At 42.4% G+C, this 17,604-nt stretch overlaps 1 protein-coding gene across 2 annotated transcripts; it reads right to left on the bottom strand.

The window, feature by feature from the left end:
- Positions 1–15,852, bottom strand: Skp1 (S-phase kinase associated protein 1). Of its 2 annotated transcripts, none has more exons than XM_027427564.2 (6): positions 15,699–15,852; positions 11,235–11,331; positions 5,445–5,518; positions 3,436–3,579; positions 2,277–2,417; positions 1–897 (listed from the first exon to the last, which is right to left on the bottom strand). In XM_027427564.2, the coding sequence occupies exons 2-6, from the start codon at positions 11,329–11,331 to the stop codon at positions 862–864; spliced, it is 492 nt and encodes a 163-aa protein (XP_027283365.1). In that variant the 5' UTR covers positions 15,699–15,852; the 3' UTR covers positions 1–861. The 2 variants fall into 2 exon arrangements, with proteins under 2 accessions (XP_027283365.1, XP_035303263.1); XM_035447372.1 differs by lacking the exon at positions 15,699–15,852 and adding an exon at positions 14,445–14,596.
- Between the last annotated feature and the right edge of the window lie 1,752 nt (positions 15,853–17,604).

The following is a 17,604-nucleotide window of genomic DNA, read 5'->3' as shown; positions in this document are numbered from 1 at the left end:
TGTTTACTACCTATTGTATTACTTTTTATTGAAAAGCATCTTGCACTTAGTAAGGCTGTTTTCTGAGTTTTGTGGTACACTTTAATGTTAAAGATTAAATAATTTTTTACATGCAAGTAGTGTCTTTCCCCATGTGGGAACAATGATGATAAAAAGATGACATACCACATGAAGTAAGTCTTTTTTAATTGAAAAGCAAAGAAAATAATCTAATTACAGCCCCCTCCAAAACCAAACTGGGTAGTAAACTACATCTCTAGCAACATATTAAAAGCTGAGATTAAAAATTAAAGGAAAAAAAAAAGATAAAATAAGTCCTCAGATCCAATTAAGAGAGCCCAGCTGTGTACAAGCTTACCAGCAGCAGAGAGGATGAAAGACATCCTAATTCTAACAACCCCACTCACAACATTAACTTCAAGTTGCCTTGTTCAAGTTTCCGACTCATGAACAAAGATCATGTTTTGTTAATTCTATTTCAGAATACTTCTCATAAGTTGTTTTATTTACAATGCCAACTTACAAAGGCTCACTGAAATTAACTGGACAATGAACTAGGCAGAAATGGCTTTACAGAAAGAGGGAAAGCCCAAATGCCACTTTCCACAGAGAACCCAAAGTTCAGTTTTATTCAGAGTAATGAAGAAAAAAAAAAAAAAAAAAAAAAAACAACCAAAAAACAAAAACTTCTACTCATATAGAAGAAACTCAGCCATAGGTCAGATCTGTACTGGAACTACACATGCAGTGAGGACAAGGCTGTGTTTGTCTACTGTTCTCTAATATTAACAATTATAAACAAAGCAGTGCAACTAGCATTTAGAACAACCCTTCTAGTGTTACAGTGTCAGGCACAGTACTTCACTTCTCTTCACACCACTGGTTCTCTTTGCGTACCTGGAAGAGACAGACAAGTAAATACCTTTAGTGGTCTTTTGTGAGATGGCTAAACACTACCTATACTATCCCATCAGTAGCCTATGTGATGTGAGAAGAGCAGATGGGAAGCTGGGAAAGTACCAGGAAAGAAGAGTAGACTTGGTGACTCCCACTGTACATCAAACAGCACATACAACTGGGAGCTCTAGTCCCACTCTCCAAGCTAGTAAACAAACTACATTTATCCACTTTTGTACGTACTATCAGGCTCCACTTTCTTTTTATTTTTCTTTGCGGGGTGGGAGGTGGGGGGGTTGGGGGGGTTGTTTGAGATAGGGTTTCTCTGTGTAGCTTTGGAGCCTATCCTGGCACTTGCTCTGGAGACCAAGCTGGCCTCGAACTCAACAGAGATCCACCTGCCTCTATCTCCCGAGTGCTAGGATTAAAGGCGGGAATGACCAACGCCCAGCCCAAAATTCATTTTTCTTATGTTTACAGTTAACAAGGGGGGAAGACAACTGGGGGGATGGAGATGGCTCAGCAGTTTAGAGCCCTAGCTGCTCTTCCAGAGGTCCTGAGTTCAATTCCCAGCACCCACAAGGTGGTTCACAAGGATCTATAATGGGATCAAATTCCTTCTGTGTGCATGAAGACAGAACACCCATACAAATAAAATAACGAATAAATAAATATTTTAAAAAATAGTATCAGGCTGGACATGACTCAGAGGTTAAGAATCCTGTTTTCATTTAGTTCCTACCCCACAACCACCGTAACTAGAACTCCAGAGTATCTGATGCCCTTTTCTGGCCACCATGCTCACACACATGAATAAAAATTAAAAGTCTTCAAGAATAGTATCAGCCAGGCATTGGTGGCGCACACCTTTAGTCCCAGCACTTGGGAGGCAGAGGCAGAGGCAGAGGCAGAGGCAGAGGCAGAGGCAGGCAGATCTCTATGAGTTTGAGACCAGCCTGGTCTACAAGAGCTAGTTCCAAGGCAGCCTCCAAAGCCACAGAGAAACCCTGTCTTGAAAAAAAATTAATTAAAAAGAAACAAAACAGTATCATCTAAGTACTTAGATTCAGAAACAGGTGAGTAGTATGTGAGACACAGAGGTGCACATTATTCCTCTGTATCAAGACTTTTGTTAATGTTACTGGGTTTTCTAAGACAAAGTTTCTCTATATAACCCTGGATGGCTGACTAACTCATAGCCTGCCTCGGCCTCCCAAATGCTGGGATCAAAGGCATGCACCACAAGGTATTTAAAAAGGCATCCTAGGTAAGCTGTAGCCCTAGCCCAAGACCTCATGATAGGCACCATTTTTTTGTCACTGTTACTGGGTTCCAGTTTCTTTAAAAAAGTAATCAAAAATAGGCTGTATCCTACTTACCTGGGCCTCTTCCTCTTCAGTAAAGTCATTTTTGATATTGAAGGTTTTACGAATCTCCTCAGGAGTTTTCCCCTTAATCATATTGGCCACAGTCTTGCACGTGACATCAAGCAAACCTTTGATGTCTAAGTAGTTTGCAGCCTGTAAATGACAGCTGGTTTTTAATCATGTGTACTGAATCTTTAATTAACAAGCTACATCAAATTGAGCTTAAAACATACATCTTTTAATGAAATTCTCTATCCTTTAATACTAATTACTTTAATTTAACTTCGCCTTTTACTAACTTTCCTCTAATATACTGCTTTACCTTTATCCCAAATTTTAATTGTTTTATCTCAATTCAGTTAAAAATACTAATTTAAATTTTTTCTTTTGGCTGATAAATAACTAGGAAATTACTGAATTTTCAAATATTTGCAATTTTTTTCCATACTTTATTGTGAAGCAAGGTCTTACTATGTAGCCCTAAATGTCCTAAAATTTGCTATGCAGACTAAGCTGGCCTTAAACTCAGAGCTCAACCTGCCTCTGCCTCCTATATTCTGGAATTAAAGGTTTGCACTATTACACCCAGCTTTAAATATTTTTTATGCTTCTACCACTGAGGTCAGAAAACCAATTAAGACTTTTTTGGCCCAGAACTTGGTCTATCTTGACAAGAATTTATATGGCCAATTAAAATAAGCTGTTCAATAGTGTTCCTGAACTGATTCTGTCCACTTGTTATAATTACTGAGAAACAATATTGGAGTCTCTATGACCTTTGTGTTTCACTACTTATTTCACTTTTTGAAGTTCTGCTTCTAGGTGTTTATAACTAAATCAATACCCTTATCATTATGAAACAACCCTCTTTAGCTCCAAAATATAACCATTTTAGCTTTCGTTTGATTTGTATTAGCATTCTCTTTTCCATCTTTAATTCTAATTGTGCCTGTTTACTTAAAGTGATCTTCACAGACAGCAAAAGAGTTTTTATTTGACCTGACATTTCTACCTCTCAAAAGTGCTTGGTCCTTTACATTTAATGTAACTAACATGTAACATTGCATGTGAGTCCAGAGAATATCCACATTTGAGGATCAATGCACCTAACAAATTTAACCCTTTAAATAGTGAAGGTTGTGCAACAGAACTACCTTATACATTAACATACCAGAATAAGTTCAAAAAGTGTTCCTTGGTCAACTTTCAGGAATTCTTGGTCCCAAACAGGAATATCATCTGTCCGCTTTTCTTTGTTCTCATCATCCTCAGGAGGAGGAGGGTCATCCTTGTGATGGGTGCACCACTGAATGACCTACAACAACCAATTCTTCAGGCATTCTGTTACAAGACTCAGTTTAATGCTGGGGACATCAACCCTACACTACACTGGGATAAGAACTAGCTAAAGGTTGATCTAACAAAAAGTTAAAGAGTTAACTTTTAAAAATAAAGTTTATTTATTGCACACACACAATCACACACAGGAAGGTTTGACAACTGGGCAGGAATTGGGTCTTTTCTCCCACCACGTAGATCCATAGTTCAAACTCAGACCATCAAGCTTGGCAGTAAGAGGCATCATCAAGATACCTTGTTGGCCCTAAACTTGCTAGTTGCTGCCAATTACCTTGTACTCCTGATCCTCCTACCACCACCCCACACCCCCAAGGCTGAGATTACAAGCACAGCCACCAAATCCTCTAACAGCCAAGCTCAAAAGGCAAAATGAGGCTTGAATAATCTTTTTAATTTTCAAAGATGAAAGATCTTACTAGATGTAGCCGAATCATTCATAGCAATACATCTGACTCTGTTAAAAACAAAAACCAGTAGAGGGACCAGACGTTTGTGGCACATCTATAATCCAAGCAGTTGGAAAAACAGGGTAGGATTTGAAAGAATAAGGCAGTTCCAGGCCAGCCTGAAAGACACAGCAAGATCTGTCTCAAAAAATACAAAACAATAAACTCTCCACAAACCAAGAGGCTGGATAGATGACTCAGAGATTAAAAGCATGTGCTGCTCTTCTAGGAGACCAGCACCCAATGGGCACCTCACAAATGCCTGTATTTTCTGTCTTCCGGTCTCTGCAGACACTGAATGCAGATGGTACACTCACAACAAAACACTTGTACACATATATGCATAAAAATCCTTAAAAAAAAAAATCAGAGGGGTTGGAAATAGCACCCAGTAGTTAAGAACAACTTGATGCTAGTCCAGAAGACATGGTTTCAATTCCCAGAACTCACAACCATCTGTAACTCCAGTTCCAGGAGACTTGACACCCTTTTCTGGCCTGCTCAGGAACTAGGCATGCACATACAGAAAGGCAAAATACCTATATACATATATACTAAAAATAAAATGCAGGGCTGGGGAGATAGTTCAGTCAGTAAGTGCACTTGCTGAACAAGCCTAAGGACAGATTTTGAATCCCCAGCATCTACATAAAAAAAGATGAGATGGCATGCACTTGCAATCCCTATTGCTTGTGTGTGGGGTGGGGTGGGGTGGGGTGGGATGGGAAGTTTGTTGGTTACCAGTCTAGCTCAAGACTCAAGACACAAAGAAAGTAATACATCAGAACACCAGATGTCCTCCTCTGGCTTCATTCAGGTAGACATCCAAAACACATGTATGCACATACCACATACAATCAAAACCAAATTACTAATATACACAAAGAAACAATGGAAAGAATAAACGCTAAGTTCATTAACAGGTATGGTGGCACACACCTGCAATTCTAGCATCCACAAGGCAGCAGTAGGATTGCTTCCAAGTTCAAGGCCAGCCTGAGCTATCAAGCAAAACCCCATCTTAAAAAACAAACCAAACCTGGCAGTGGTGGTGCACATCTTTAATCTCAGCAGAGGCAGAGGCAGAGGCAGAGGCAGAGGCAGAGGCAGAGGCAGAGGCAGAGAGATCTCTGAGTTTGAGGGAATTCTAGTCTACAAAACGAGTTCCAAGATACACAGGGCTACACATAGAAACTGTCTCAAAAACAACAACAAAACAAACACAAACCAAAGAAATAAAACAACAAAATCTACCACAAAAGATCTTACCTGGGCTGGTGATGTAGCTCGGCATCAGAACATTCATTAAGCATGTTCAAGACCCTAAATTCAATCCCCAACACCAAAATAAGGAAAGTGAAAACTAATCACTAACCTTTTTTAGAATTGCTGCATTAACATTTGGTAAAGGAACAGGATCATCATCTCCCTCATCATCCATTCCCAAATCTAAGAAAACCAGGAAAAACAAGCCATTAGTGAGTGTCAACTCCACAACAACTTAGTTAGGGCTTCTGTTGTTGCAATAAAACACCAAAAGCAAGTTGGAGAGAACTGAAGCAGGCAGGCACTGAAGAAGCCACTGTTGACTGGTTTGCTCAGTCAGCTTTTTTCTTCTTTTTTTTTCCAGACAGGGCTTTCCTGTGTAACAGCCCAGGGCATCCTGGAACTCTATAGACTAGGCTGGCCTCGAACTCAGAGATCCACTTGCTTCTACCTCCCGAGTGCTAGCGTAACCGGCTTTCTTATACAACTCAGGACTTCCTTCCTGGAGGCAAGACAAATCCACAATGGGTTGCCCCTACCACCACCACCACCACCAGCAGCAGTCAATTTGGTGGGAGCATTTTCTCATTTGAGATTCCCTTTTTACAAATGCCTCTAAAACTATCTAGTATGGATGGGCATGAGGGCACATACCTGTCAGTGATTTAATGGAGTATGGATAAATAAGAAACAATCTAGAAAAGCTGAATCCTATTCTCTCTTTTTAAGTATGAGCCAATTTTTTTTTATTTCCTATATTTGAAGTACTCTTTGGGGATATCCTATTCTTTGACATAGTACTTAGCCACTCCACAACTGCAATCAAAAACTTTACAAGGTTTCCCCTCTCCATCAATTTACACAACTGTCTCTAACTCCAGTCAGAGGAGAATCTGATGTTCTCTCCTGGCCTCTTTAGTGACTGCATGCACAGGGTATACATAAATACATGCAGGTAAAACACTTACATGCAGGTAAAACACTTACATTTAAAAAAAAAACAAAAAACAACATATATATGGGGCTGGAGAAATAGCTCAGTGGCTAAGAGCACTGGCTGTTCTTCCAGAGGTCCTAATTCCCAGAAACCACATGGTGGCTCACAACTGTCTATAACTCCAGTTCCAGGGGATCTGACACCCTCACACAGACAAATGTGCACATAAAATATTTTTTTAAAAAACATATATATCCTGGAAGTCAAAGGAGAAGTAAAAGGTAAATCTTTAATACTGCAAATCCAGATGAGAACCAAAATTGACACTGCACTTGAGTTGAGCACAAAGCACTCACTAAGGTCCTTTACAACAAGTTTCAGCAGAGTGGTAAGAGCAGATCATTTCCTCTCTCCTAATAACTCCAATACTTGTGCTAGACCCCTTCCCACCTTAGAGTAAAATGAAACCAAAAAGTAAAGCCTCAAGTTTCATATATAAACATCACCCCCCTCAACAAATACTGTTAAGAGAATCTATATAAAATTTTTCTTTGGGTAACAGATATCGATATTGAAAGACAACATAAAATACTACCTTTGTTTAAATACAAAGCTATTTGGAAGAAGGCTTAAGTAATAATAAGGTCCTGATGGCTATAAAGAATTGCTTCCCTAGTATTTAGATAAGTAGTGTTTTTCTTTAGGACCATATATGAAAGTAGCAAAATACACTCTTTTAAGCTGTTTAGTTTCAGGTACTTCTGACAGACACCTGTATCTGATACAACACCTTATACTTGAACAAATAAGCCAACCCATGTGTACACATATCAAGATTTTCATTTCTGAATATCCTGAGTTTAAGAGTTTCATTTTGTTCTTTAAAGTCACATGGAACTCTAACCAGACATTGTAAATACAAAACAAAATCAATAAGCAGTCAAATTCAAAGAACTCCAGATCTCAAAAGGCTAGAATCCTGTAAGCTCCAGGTACTCAAATGAAACCATGAAGCTTTGAGCCTACAAGGGATATACAGGGAAAGAAGCCTTTAACGATCTATCAGTCTACTTCTGAGATCAAAGCTAGTCTGTAAAAGTTTCTAGGCAACTAATGCTCTTAAAATCGGCAAATGCTTCTTTGAAGCAGCATAGGACAGATCAGCATGTCAAGCAACCACGAAGATGAAATAAACACTTCCATCGCCAAAACAAGTATTTAGGGAGCAAGTCTGCTGTCAGTTATTCACCTACCTTTACAGACACACTGAGATTACTTTCTTCTTACTGTGATCATTCCATACTTTTTCATTCAACAGGTACTTGATAAACCATGACTTAAGGATATACACCAAGGAGTTTACAAACTTAATAGAGGGGATCTGCAACGTGTATTACCAGAATACAGAACTTCAGGTGCCACATGACATGTAACAATTACCAAAGAGAATGTGTTCACAGCTTTTATTTTAAAAAGTCACTCACAGGCTATAGAGAGATGACTCAGCGGTTAAGAACACTGACTGCTCTCCCAGAGGACCTGGGTTCAACTCCCTGAACCCACATGGCAGCTCACAACTGTCTATAATTCCTGTTCCAGGAGACCCAACATCCTCACACAAACATACATGAAGGCAAAACACCAAGTCACTTACAAAGAAGACATACCCTGTGCAATCAGCATAAGTCCTCTACCTCAGGTGAAGAATACTTGCCTATGCACAAGCCTTGGGTTCAGTTCCCAGTACTGCAAGGGGAAGAAAAAGTGCCCTACACTTTTTCTATTAGATATGCAATCCAGCAAGCACTCCAGTCACCTAGAAATGTTTCCTCTTCCCTTGAGGGAATCTCCAACATAATTCAAGTTCAAAGTCATTTTCATTTCTATTCCTCTCAAATTCATTCATCTTTACCAGTTACAGTATTACAATCTTACGCCATCTAGACAAACAGCTACTAAAAATTGTACGTAGGCTGGGTAGTGGATGCTCACTCCTTTAATCTCAGCACTTGGGAGGCAGATCTCTGTGAGTTTGAGGCCAGACTGGTCTATAAAGCAAGTTTCAGAAAAGTCGAGCTGTTACACATAGAAACTCTACCTTAAAAAAAAAAACTAAAAACCCCCTGGCATTTGATTTACTTATTTATTTTATGAGGGTGGCTGTTTGTCTGCATGTGTCTGTGTACTACCTGCATATCTGGTGCCTGTGTAGGCCAGAGAAGGTGCTAGAATTGAACATGGGTCCTCTGGAGGAGCAGCCAGTTCTTTTAACCACTGAAGCCATCTCTCTAGCCCCTTCAGTTCCCTTTTTGATTTTTAATTATTTTATTTTTAGTTATGTGGGGGTTATGCGTGCGTGCGTGCGTGCGTGCGTGCGTGCGTGCGTGCGTGCGTGTGTGTGTGTGTGTGTGTGTGTGTGTGTGTGTGTGCGCGCGCGCTGTGCCTGCAGAGGCCAAAAGAGTGAGTCTGATCCCCTGGAACTGGGTTGCAAGCAGTTGTAAGGTGTCTGGTATAGGTGCTGAAAACCAAATTCTGGTCTTTTGCAAGAGCAGCAAGTGCTGGGTGTTGGTGGCGCACACTTTTAATCCCAGCACTCGGGAGATAGAGGCAGAAGGATCTCTGTGAGGCCAGCCTGGTCTCCAGAGTGAGTGCCGGGATAGGCTCCAAAGCTACACAGAGAAACCCTATCTCAAAAAAAAAAAAAAAAAAAAAAAAAAAAAGCAGCAAGTGTTCATAGCCACTGAAATGTCTTTTCAGTTCCTCAATTCTCCTTTTTTGAGAACAGGTCTCATGTAGGTCAGGCTGGCCTTAAACTTTCTATGTAACACAAGCTGACATAGATCTTCTATGCTTAATTTTCCTTAACAATCCACCTACTTTACCTCAGTATAACTTCCCACAATCACGGGCTTTAAAATATTAACATCTCACTAGTACCACACACTGTAGTCTTTCTAAACATAGAATGACACCAGTCAAGCAGCTCCTGCAGCACCACATGGCATACAACTTTACAATGCACTAAGTGTACTGAGTGAGTTTTGTTTAGTATCTGGCATCCTTTCTAGTTTGTAAATTCTGTAAGAAAAAGACCATGTTTAAACTTTTTGCCAGCTTATATAGCTAGAGTTCATATATATCTCCCACACCCATTCCAGGGTCCGCCCCAACCTCCCAAGTGCTAACATTATAGACATAGGCCACTATACCTGCATTTATTAAGTTGCAGACCTTTCTATGCAAAACCCTAGGACCTCTAAGTAATAGAGAACTTCTTATTGTTATTTCTCCCATCAATTTTAAACACAGGCGTGTACATATTTCCTATATATACTATTACTATTAACTAGTAAGCTTTCAATGTTTCAGGACCTATTGTCTTATCCTACCTTTGTTCAATCACACAAATGTGTTGCGGCAGTTTCATCAGGATAGCAAGTAGACAAAAAGGAAAGCTTGTTTGAAAAACAAAGACACCTTGGGTAAAATGTGCTTGCTATGCAAGTCTGACTACCTGATTCAATGATCCTCAGAACTCACAACAGAGAGAGAGAGAACTAAAGTTGTCCTGAGGTATGCACATACACTAACAGAGATACATAATAAAAATTAAATGCAGGGGCCAGGGAGTTATGAGCACTTGTTACTTTTGCAGAGGACCTGGGTTTGTTTGGTTCCCAGCTCCCACATCTAGCAGCTCCAATTCCAGGGGATCTGATGCCATCTTCTGTCCTCTACATGAACATAGTGCGCAACACATATGCAGGCAAAACAGCCATATACAGAAAAATAATTTTAAAAAATAAAAGTCTTCAACAGCATCTAATTCACAGAGCTCACTTCCTTCAATAGTAGTTCTATTTAACTGTCACACAGCAACATTACCCTTTCCAAATGCTTCAATTTTTATTAGGAAAAACAAAGATTTGTAAATCCAATTTATTTTAAACAGAAATGGACTATTGTAGCCAGACATGGTGGTTTGTGCCTTTAATCCCAGCACTTGAGAGGCAGAGGCAGGAGGATCTCTGAGTTTGAGGCCAGCCTGGTCTAAAGAGTGAGTTCCAGAACAGTCAGGGCTTTACACAGAGAAGCCCTGTCTGGAAAAACAAAGAACAAAAAAAGTTGGATGTCAAGGCTTATATATGTAATCTCAGCACTCTTGGCAAGGAGGTAAGGGTGTGTATTGCAGCAGCAGAAGAGAACCAGCCTCAAAATGGACTGCAGAGATGGCTTAGTGGTCAGGAGCATGTACTGACTGCTCTTGTAGCAGACCCAGTTCTGGCACCATACTGGGCAACTCACAAGCACCTGTTAACTCAAGCTCCAGCAGAATCCAATGCCTCTGGTCTTCACAGACACTTGCAAACATGTGCATATATCTAAACACACACATAATAAATAATAAATCCTTAAAAAAAATGTAGCCAGGTATAATAGTGTACACCTTTAATTCCTGTTCATGGGAGGCAGAGACAGGTAGATATCCCTGAATTCAAGGCCAGCCTGGTCTACAGACAGAGTTCCAAGACAGCCAGGGCTATGTAGAAAAAGCAAAAACACAACAAACCCCAACAAGGTAGAGTAGGGGAGGTGAAAAGAAGAAAACTGACTCCTAAAATACATTATCTGACATGACATGGCATGCCTGCTCACACAGTAAATTTTGTGAGACAGGGTTCTCACTATGTAGTTTTGGCTGGCCTGGAACTCAGAGATTCCCCTGCCTCTGCTAAGTGCTGGAATTAAAGGTGTGAGCCATCATGCCTAGCAAATCTTAAAAACAAAAAAACCCAACACTTTAATAGCTTGTAGTTTTATTCATACAATGCAGAAAGGAAACTACCTTTTTTACTCAGAAGCTTGTAACAGACTGGCTCAAGTAAACCTAATACTTACAGGTTACATACCACCATCCTAAGTTACACATCCCACTTTTTCACACCAAGATTTCATAGTTACCTTCCAGCATGGTCTTGATGGTCACAGATTGTTTGGCAATTTCTACATCAACTTCAAATATCTCTCCATCAGAACTCTGCAACTTTATCGAAGGCATCTAAAAAAGATGCAGTGAATTAAGAAATGTAAGCTGTTAATTCCACAAGATATTTCATCAACTAGTCTGTCAGGAAGCTGTAACTAGAGCTTCTGTACAGTTCCAAGTTCTTCACAAATCAGCCTATAATTGTTTTTATTTTAAAAAAATTCCACAACTTTAATCCCAGCACTCGGGAGGCAGAGGCAGGCGGATCTCTGTGAGTTCATGCCCAGCCTGGTCTCCAGATCGAGTGCCAGGATAGGCTCCAAAGCTACACAGAGAAACCCTGTCGAGAGAGAGAGAGAGAGAGAGAGAGAGAGAAATTCCCAAGTACAGCTCCTTTAAACATTGGCTTTAAAGGTCCACTTAAAGGCAGTGCTGAATTTACAACTGGTATTAAGAGTTATCTGTATGTGACATTTACTTTAGAATATAAAGTGTGGGTGTGCATATAGCTCAGCAACATGCAGAGGTCAGAGAACAAATTGCAGGAGGCAGTTCTCTCTTTCCACTATGTGGGTTCCAGGGATTAAGCTTAGTTATCAGGCCTGGCAGCCATTTGTTAACTTCTCAAAAATTTTAAGATACATGCTTTCTATGCTCCCACTGAGAAATTACACAATATGAAAAATTAACTGCCACAATTAACTACCTACAAAGCTGAGTGAAGTCAGTCCAAAGTAAACAAAGCTATCAAATGAAAGTAAATTTCTTACAGTGAAATCTACCAGTGAAAAACAAATGACTCCAAAGAGTAGACTAGGATACACACACTTATAAACAAATGCAAGCCTACACACAAGAAAATAAAAGACATTATAAGCAAGTGTCAATGTGATCCCTAAATCCCACAAGGAGCTTAAACTTAGAAGAGACCATTTTAATTTTTCAATACCCACTGTTCAGGTGTCCAAGTTTGAGATCCTCTGGCTAAGTCCCTACAGTAAAAAAATCTGCTTCAAAAATTCATTTTGGCTGGGTGTTGGTGGCATAGGCCTTTAATCCCAGCACTTGTGAGGCAGAGGCAGGCAGACCTCTGGGAGTTCGAGGTCAGCCTGGTCTACAAAGCGAGTGCCAAGATGGGCTCCAAAGCTACACAGAAAAACCCTGTCTCAAAAACCAAATTCATTTTGAAGCTTGGCACATGCCTTTAGTCCCAGCACTCGGGAGGTAGAGGCAGGTGGATCTCTGTGAGTTCGAGAGCAGCCTGGTCTACAAGAGCTAGTTCCAGGACAGCCTCCAAAGCCACAGAGAAATCCTGTCTTGAAGAAAATAAATAAATAAATAAATAAATACATAAAATGATTTCACTTTAAGCCAGGTGTGGTGGCACACACCTGTAATTCCTAACTCAGGAGGCAGAGGCAGGCAGATCTTTGGGTCTGAAGCCAGCCTGGTCTAAATAGTGAGTTCCAGGTCAGTCAGAGCTACATAGAAAGACCTTGTCTCAAAAACAGCAAAACAAGAACAAAATGCATTTAAGTCATGGTGGCACATGCCTATAAAAGTACTGGAGAGGCAGGAATTCAGACCCAGGGTACACAGCCAAGTTCAAGTCCAGCCTGAGCTACCTGTGAACCTGTCTCAAAAAACAAAATATACATATGTATTTAAATTTATTAAAAATAAATGGCTGGGCAGCAGCAGTGCTTGCCTTTAAACCAGCACTGGGGAGGCAGAGACAGGCATAGATCTCTGTGAGTTTGAGGCCAGCCTGGCCTACAGAATGAGTTCCAGCACTACACAGAGAAACCAGTCCTGTAATGCCCAATATTTGGAAGACTAAGGCCAGGAGGATAATAAATTCAAGGACTGCCCAGGTTATATAATGAGTTCAAGCCAGCCTGGGAGAACTCAGTAAGGGCCTGCTTCAAAACAAAATACCAAAGAGGCTGTGGATATAGCTCAGTAGTATAATTACCTAACACTGTCCTCTCCTCCTGTCCAAAAGGTGAGCCAGTAAATAAGTACATGCCATAATCCCAGCATTTAGGCAACCAGAAGGATCAGGAGTCCAAAGCCATCTTGACACATAGGAAGGAAGTATGAGGCTAGCCTGGGTTTCATGAGACCCTGTCTCAAAAACGGAACTCAACAGCCCAAATCTCCAAAAATCTCATGGACTCAGATAAAATATGAGCCATTAGGAAAAATATAATTCATATATAAAAAAGGTAGGAAACCGAAAACTCCTAACATGACTTGAATTTGAGGGAAAGTAAAAAAAAAAATCTAAAACTAAAAGCTCAAAGCAAGCCTGAAATTTCTTATCACCTTCAGATTTCTCCCACATTGCTCCAAAGAGGATTAATTCAAGACCTCTTTAAAATTCATATGCAACTTTTTTTTAGGGGTTGTTTGTTTTTTGAGAAGGGGTTCTTCTGTGTAGCCCTGGCAGTCCTGGAACTTGCTCTGTAGACAGAGCTAGTCTTAAACTCAGAGATCTACCTGCCTCTGCCTCCAGTGCAGAGACTAAAGGTGTGTACCAAGCTTGACTCACAAGCAACTGTTAAAGTCTGTGATTTTGAGGTAGACAATCCTCCAATGTTACTATCTACTAACTTAAGGTACCTCTGAAGCTTTCTGATCTAGGTTGTATTAAGAAACAATGTGAAGCCAGCACTCGGGAGGCAGAGGCAGGCGGATCTCTGTGAGTTCAAGGCCAGCCTGGTCTCCAGAGCGAGTGCCAGGATAGGCTCCAAAGCTACACAGAGAAACCCTGGGGGGAGGGGGGCGACAATGTGAATTTTCACAAAAGCCTGGTGTTTGGCATTTAAAATAATTACTTCGCCCATTTTACCCTCACACACTTAAGACTCGACATCTCTTAAAATTCTCTTAAATTCAGCTTTCCTCCGACACTTGTCCCCATGCCTCAAGCAAACAAGCTGGGGCAGGGGTGAGCTAAATCATTTTACAATCATCCACTAAAATACCCAGCTCTCCCTCACCCATGGTTTGAGAGAATCAGATTTCACTTTTCCACTCACAAACATGTCTGCTTCTCCATGTTTCTCAGTGCTTGCCAATAATGCAGAACAGAGAAGCCCAGAGCAGCAGACCCTCCCTATAATAAGGCAACAACACAGTTAACAGTGAAGGGAGGCTAGTTTTTCATAGCAAAACATTACCTTCTTTCTATAGTCCCCAGTACTGTAACGAACACTCCAGAACAAGTCTAACTACGTAGTTGATAGAATTACTTTAAAAGCAACATCATTCCATATTTCCTTGAAATAATCCACAATAAGTAAAGATGTGCTTAGTCATAGTAGAATTCAGGTATTAGGTTGCTTGTGCGGGAGCCAGGATCTTATTAAATGACAGGGAGACAATCGGTTAATCTGTAATTCAATGCACTCTGTAATCCTAGACTTAACTTTCGGTGTTGTGTTGGAATTAAGTGCAAAATTTTCAAGTAATAATGCATGAGATTTCGACCTGACATGCTTTCAAAAAAATAATAATAATAAAAAAAACCTTCAGTTTTCTAACTCCTGGACTTGGAAATTAAACAACCTAAAGAATTCTAGTACACCAGACTTAAAAAACAATCTGTTTTTAAGTGACTCGAAATTCTGACACTTGCTATTAGACTGCAGGATGGAAGGGGCTGCATTGTTCTATGCCACAGACACATTCTACTGTGACATTCGGAAGAAAAACTGCAAGTCCCCAAACCTGCGGACTCCATTAAAAAAAAAGTGAACCAAAGGGCAGATGTCACACTATCCCTTTAAAGAACCCAGGCATCTCAAGTTTAGGAGTCGGAAGCTCCTAAAAGACACACCTCAGAGGACGGGGTCTGCTATTACAGTAGCTAAGTTCAGAGACTGCAGGACACGACAAAACAACGCAAAGAAATATCGAGTCTGTACCTGCAGTTTCGGTGGTAGAAGAAGCGAGACCAAAAGGGAGCTAGTGGCGCCAGATACAGGCGAGGGAGCCAAAAATCGAGCAGACTAACAACGACCGCCACCACCTGGGCGGCCAACCCCCCCTCCCCCCAAAACGCAGAGCGCCGCCGCCACCTGTCCTGGAGCGCGGGGCAGCAAACCTATCGCCCAGGCAGGCCCGGGCCGAAGCCTGGGCCTTGCAGCCGCGTTCGAGCCTGACTGACGCCGCCCTCAGAGCAGGCTCGTCACAGGGCTCCGCTCACACTCCTCGGGCGAGCGCCGTGAGGACACGCGGCCCGCGGAGGCCTGACTCGGCCGCCTCGCGCCTTCCGCGGTCCAGAGTCGGCAACGGGCCCCACAGTGCCTCAGGCTACGCCAGGCCGAGTCGCCGCCGCCGCCGCCTCGTGCAGGCCATAGCCACCCCGGGGCTCCACCACCGCCCGCCCTCCAGGGACCACGTCCTGGCCCAGCTCGCGGGCGGCTACTCACGGTGCTCGGTCGAGGCTGACGAGCAGCACTCAGACACGACGAGAAATACCGAGGACAAGGCCACTACAGCAACGCCTCGCGGCGGCCGGCTTTTATAGGAGCGGGAAGCGGGCGCCGAGGCCCCCGAGCTCGTGACGTCACACAGCCGGCCGGGCTGGCCGTTGAGATCGCCTGACGGTAGGCGGAGGGCGGCGCGCCAGACCCTGAGCGCTGCAGAGGCCTGCGGGAGAGATGCTGAGGGACATCGGGTGGATGGGCGGCTAGGCAGAGGAGGGGCTTCCGCCTTTCTCCTCTGCCCTCGAGAGCGCCATGCTCTCCTTCAGTGCGGACGCCGGCAGCGGCTGAGGTACCAACGCGACCCTAAGGGTCTTTCAGGCAGGGGCTGTCTTGAACTGCATGAAAGACGCCAGCCCTGAAAAGCCTGGAAACAACAAACCGCAAAAGCGGCTTATGTGTGTTTCACTTAACAGATTCACCTCGTTACTCTCCTAATAACCCAAAGAGGTGAGGTTGTGTTTGCCCACCAGGAATTCGGGATTTGAACCTTACTCCACTGATGCTAATTTAAAAAAAAAAAAAAAAAATCTCACGGCATGTTGAGACCAGGTGTCACTTCAGGCCTAAGAACTTGGGATACTCCTGACTTAGCACACCCTGCCTGTTTGATTGTAAGAGTTTTTTGTTGTTGTTTTGTCTTGTCTTGATGAGACAGTGTCTCGTGTAGTACAGGGTGGCCACAAATTTACTATGTAAACCAAATTGCTCTAAAACCCCCTGCTCTGGGATTGCAGGCCTGAAGTGTTTTGTTTTGAGACCGGTCTTGCTATGTAGACCAGGCTGCCTACCCCCGAGTGACAGCACTGGGATTACAGTCATGCACTACCTTGTTGGATATTTTTAAACATTTATTTCCTACCCTCGACCTTTGAAGAGCCTTCCAGACCCCAAATAGCCATTGTGTTAACGAAGCTCCAAGCCTAGAAAATGAAAACATCGTAATATGTATAATGTGAGAATACATTCTTTGTGTAACCATGCACTCAACCCTGTAGGTGAGGCCAGTGCTGGGATCTAGTAGTGAACCAGGGCAGTCAAGCCCAGCCTGAACAGACTGTGCTGTGTGAGCAGCTCACAGAAGGCTGTGATAAGGTCGCTAGGATGAAACAGCTTTGCAGTAAAGAGGGAGAGGCCTAAAAGCACCCATCTGGCCTCACCCAAGTCAGGAACTGTGCAATTGGTGGCTCTGCCCTGCCCTGCTGTGTCTAGGGAGCATCACTGTCCCCACCAAGGCGCCTGGCTCACCTAGCCAGCAAGCACGTGATAGTATTCCAGACACCACAAAGACAAAAGGCACTTCCACACAGGGCCTCCTAAAGAAACCAGAGACTACAGTTTCTCTAGGACAAGACTGGGCAGAGAGGTCAAGCAATGGCTTGGGTTACCAGGTCTTTGTCTGCGGGCTATGGTATCCAGTGTCTGCCAGGTGCCACTGCTGATGACAGAAGATGAAAGGCCCACATTTCTCAGGCTTTCTCTCTGCAGCACTGCCTGCCCTTCACAGCTCCTGCTTTGGGCCTCCTAGGTAAGGGCCACTGGAGAGCCTTTCTTCCACATGGAGGGCATCTTAAGCAGTACTGGGCAGTGCTGGGTCATATAGCTAGCTTAAGAACCCATCACAGAGCTTGGCACAAAATAGGTATATGTCTTTTCTGGATACTAGAATTTCTCTGATACTAGAATTACCAAGAGATGCTTGGAGGAGAAAATGGAGATTTTGGTGCTGGGGCAAAGCTTACCATGCCCAGGCCCCTGGGTTCAGTCCTTGCCACAACTAGGCTATTTAAGATTCAAATTATTTAACAAAAGATGTACAAGAAATTGTTTGCCTAAAATAAATGGAACTTGC

The sequence above is a fragment of the Cricetulus griseus genome, chromosome 7 (genome assembly GCF_003668045.3).
Source record: "Cricetulus griseus strain 17A/GY chromosome 7, alternate assembly CriGri-PICRH-1.0, whole genome shotgun sequence".
In the NCBI taxonomy this organism is placed as follows: Eukaryota; Metazoa; Chordata; class Mammalia; order Rodentia; family Cricetidae; genus Cricetulus; species Cricetulus griseus.
Note: the sequence above shows the minus strand (reverse complement) of the source record. Positions and strands in the feature narration are given on the sequence as shown.

Coding starts and splice junctions, on each gene's coding strand:
- Skp1 (XM_027427564.2), bottom strand. CDS start 11,331: ATGCCTTCGATAAAGTTGCAGAGTTCTGATGGAGAGATATTTGAAGTT. Junction 3,580..5,444: donor ATGCAGCAATTCTAAAAAAG/GTTAGTGATTAG, acceptor TGGTTGTTGTAG/GTCATTCAGTGGTGCACCCA. Junction 898..2,276: donor CTGAAGAGGAAGAGGCCCAG/GTAAGTAGGATA, acceptor TGTCTCTTCCAG/GTACGCAAAGAGAACCAGTG.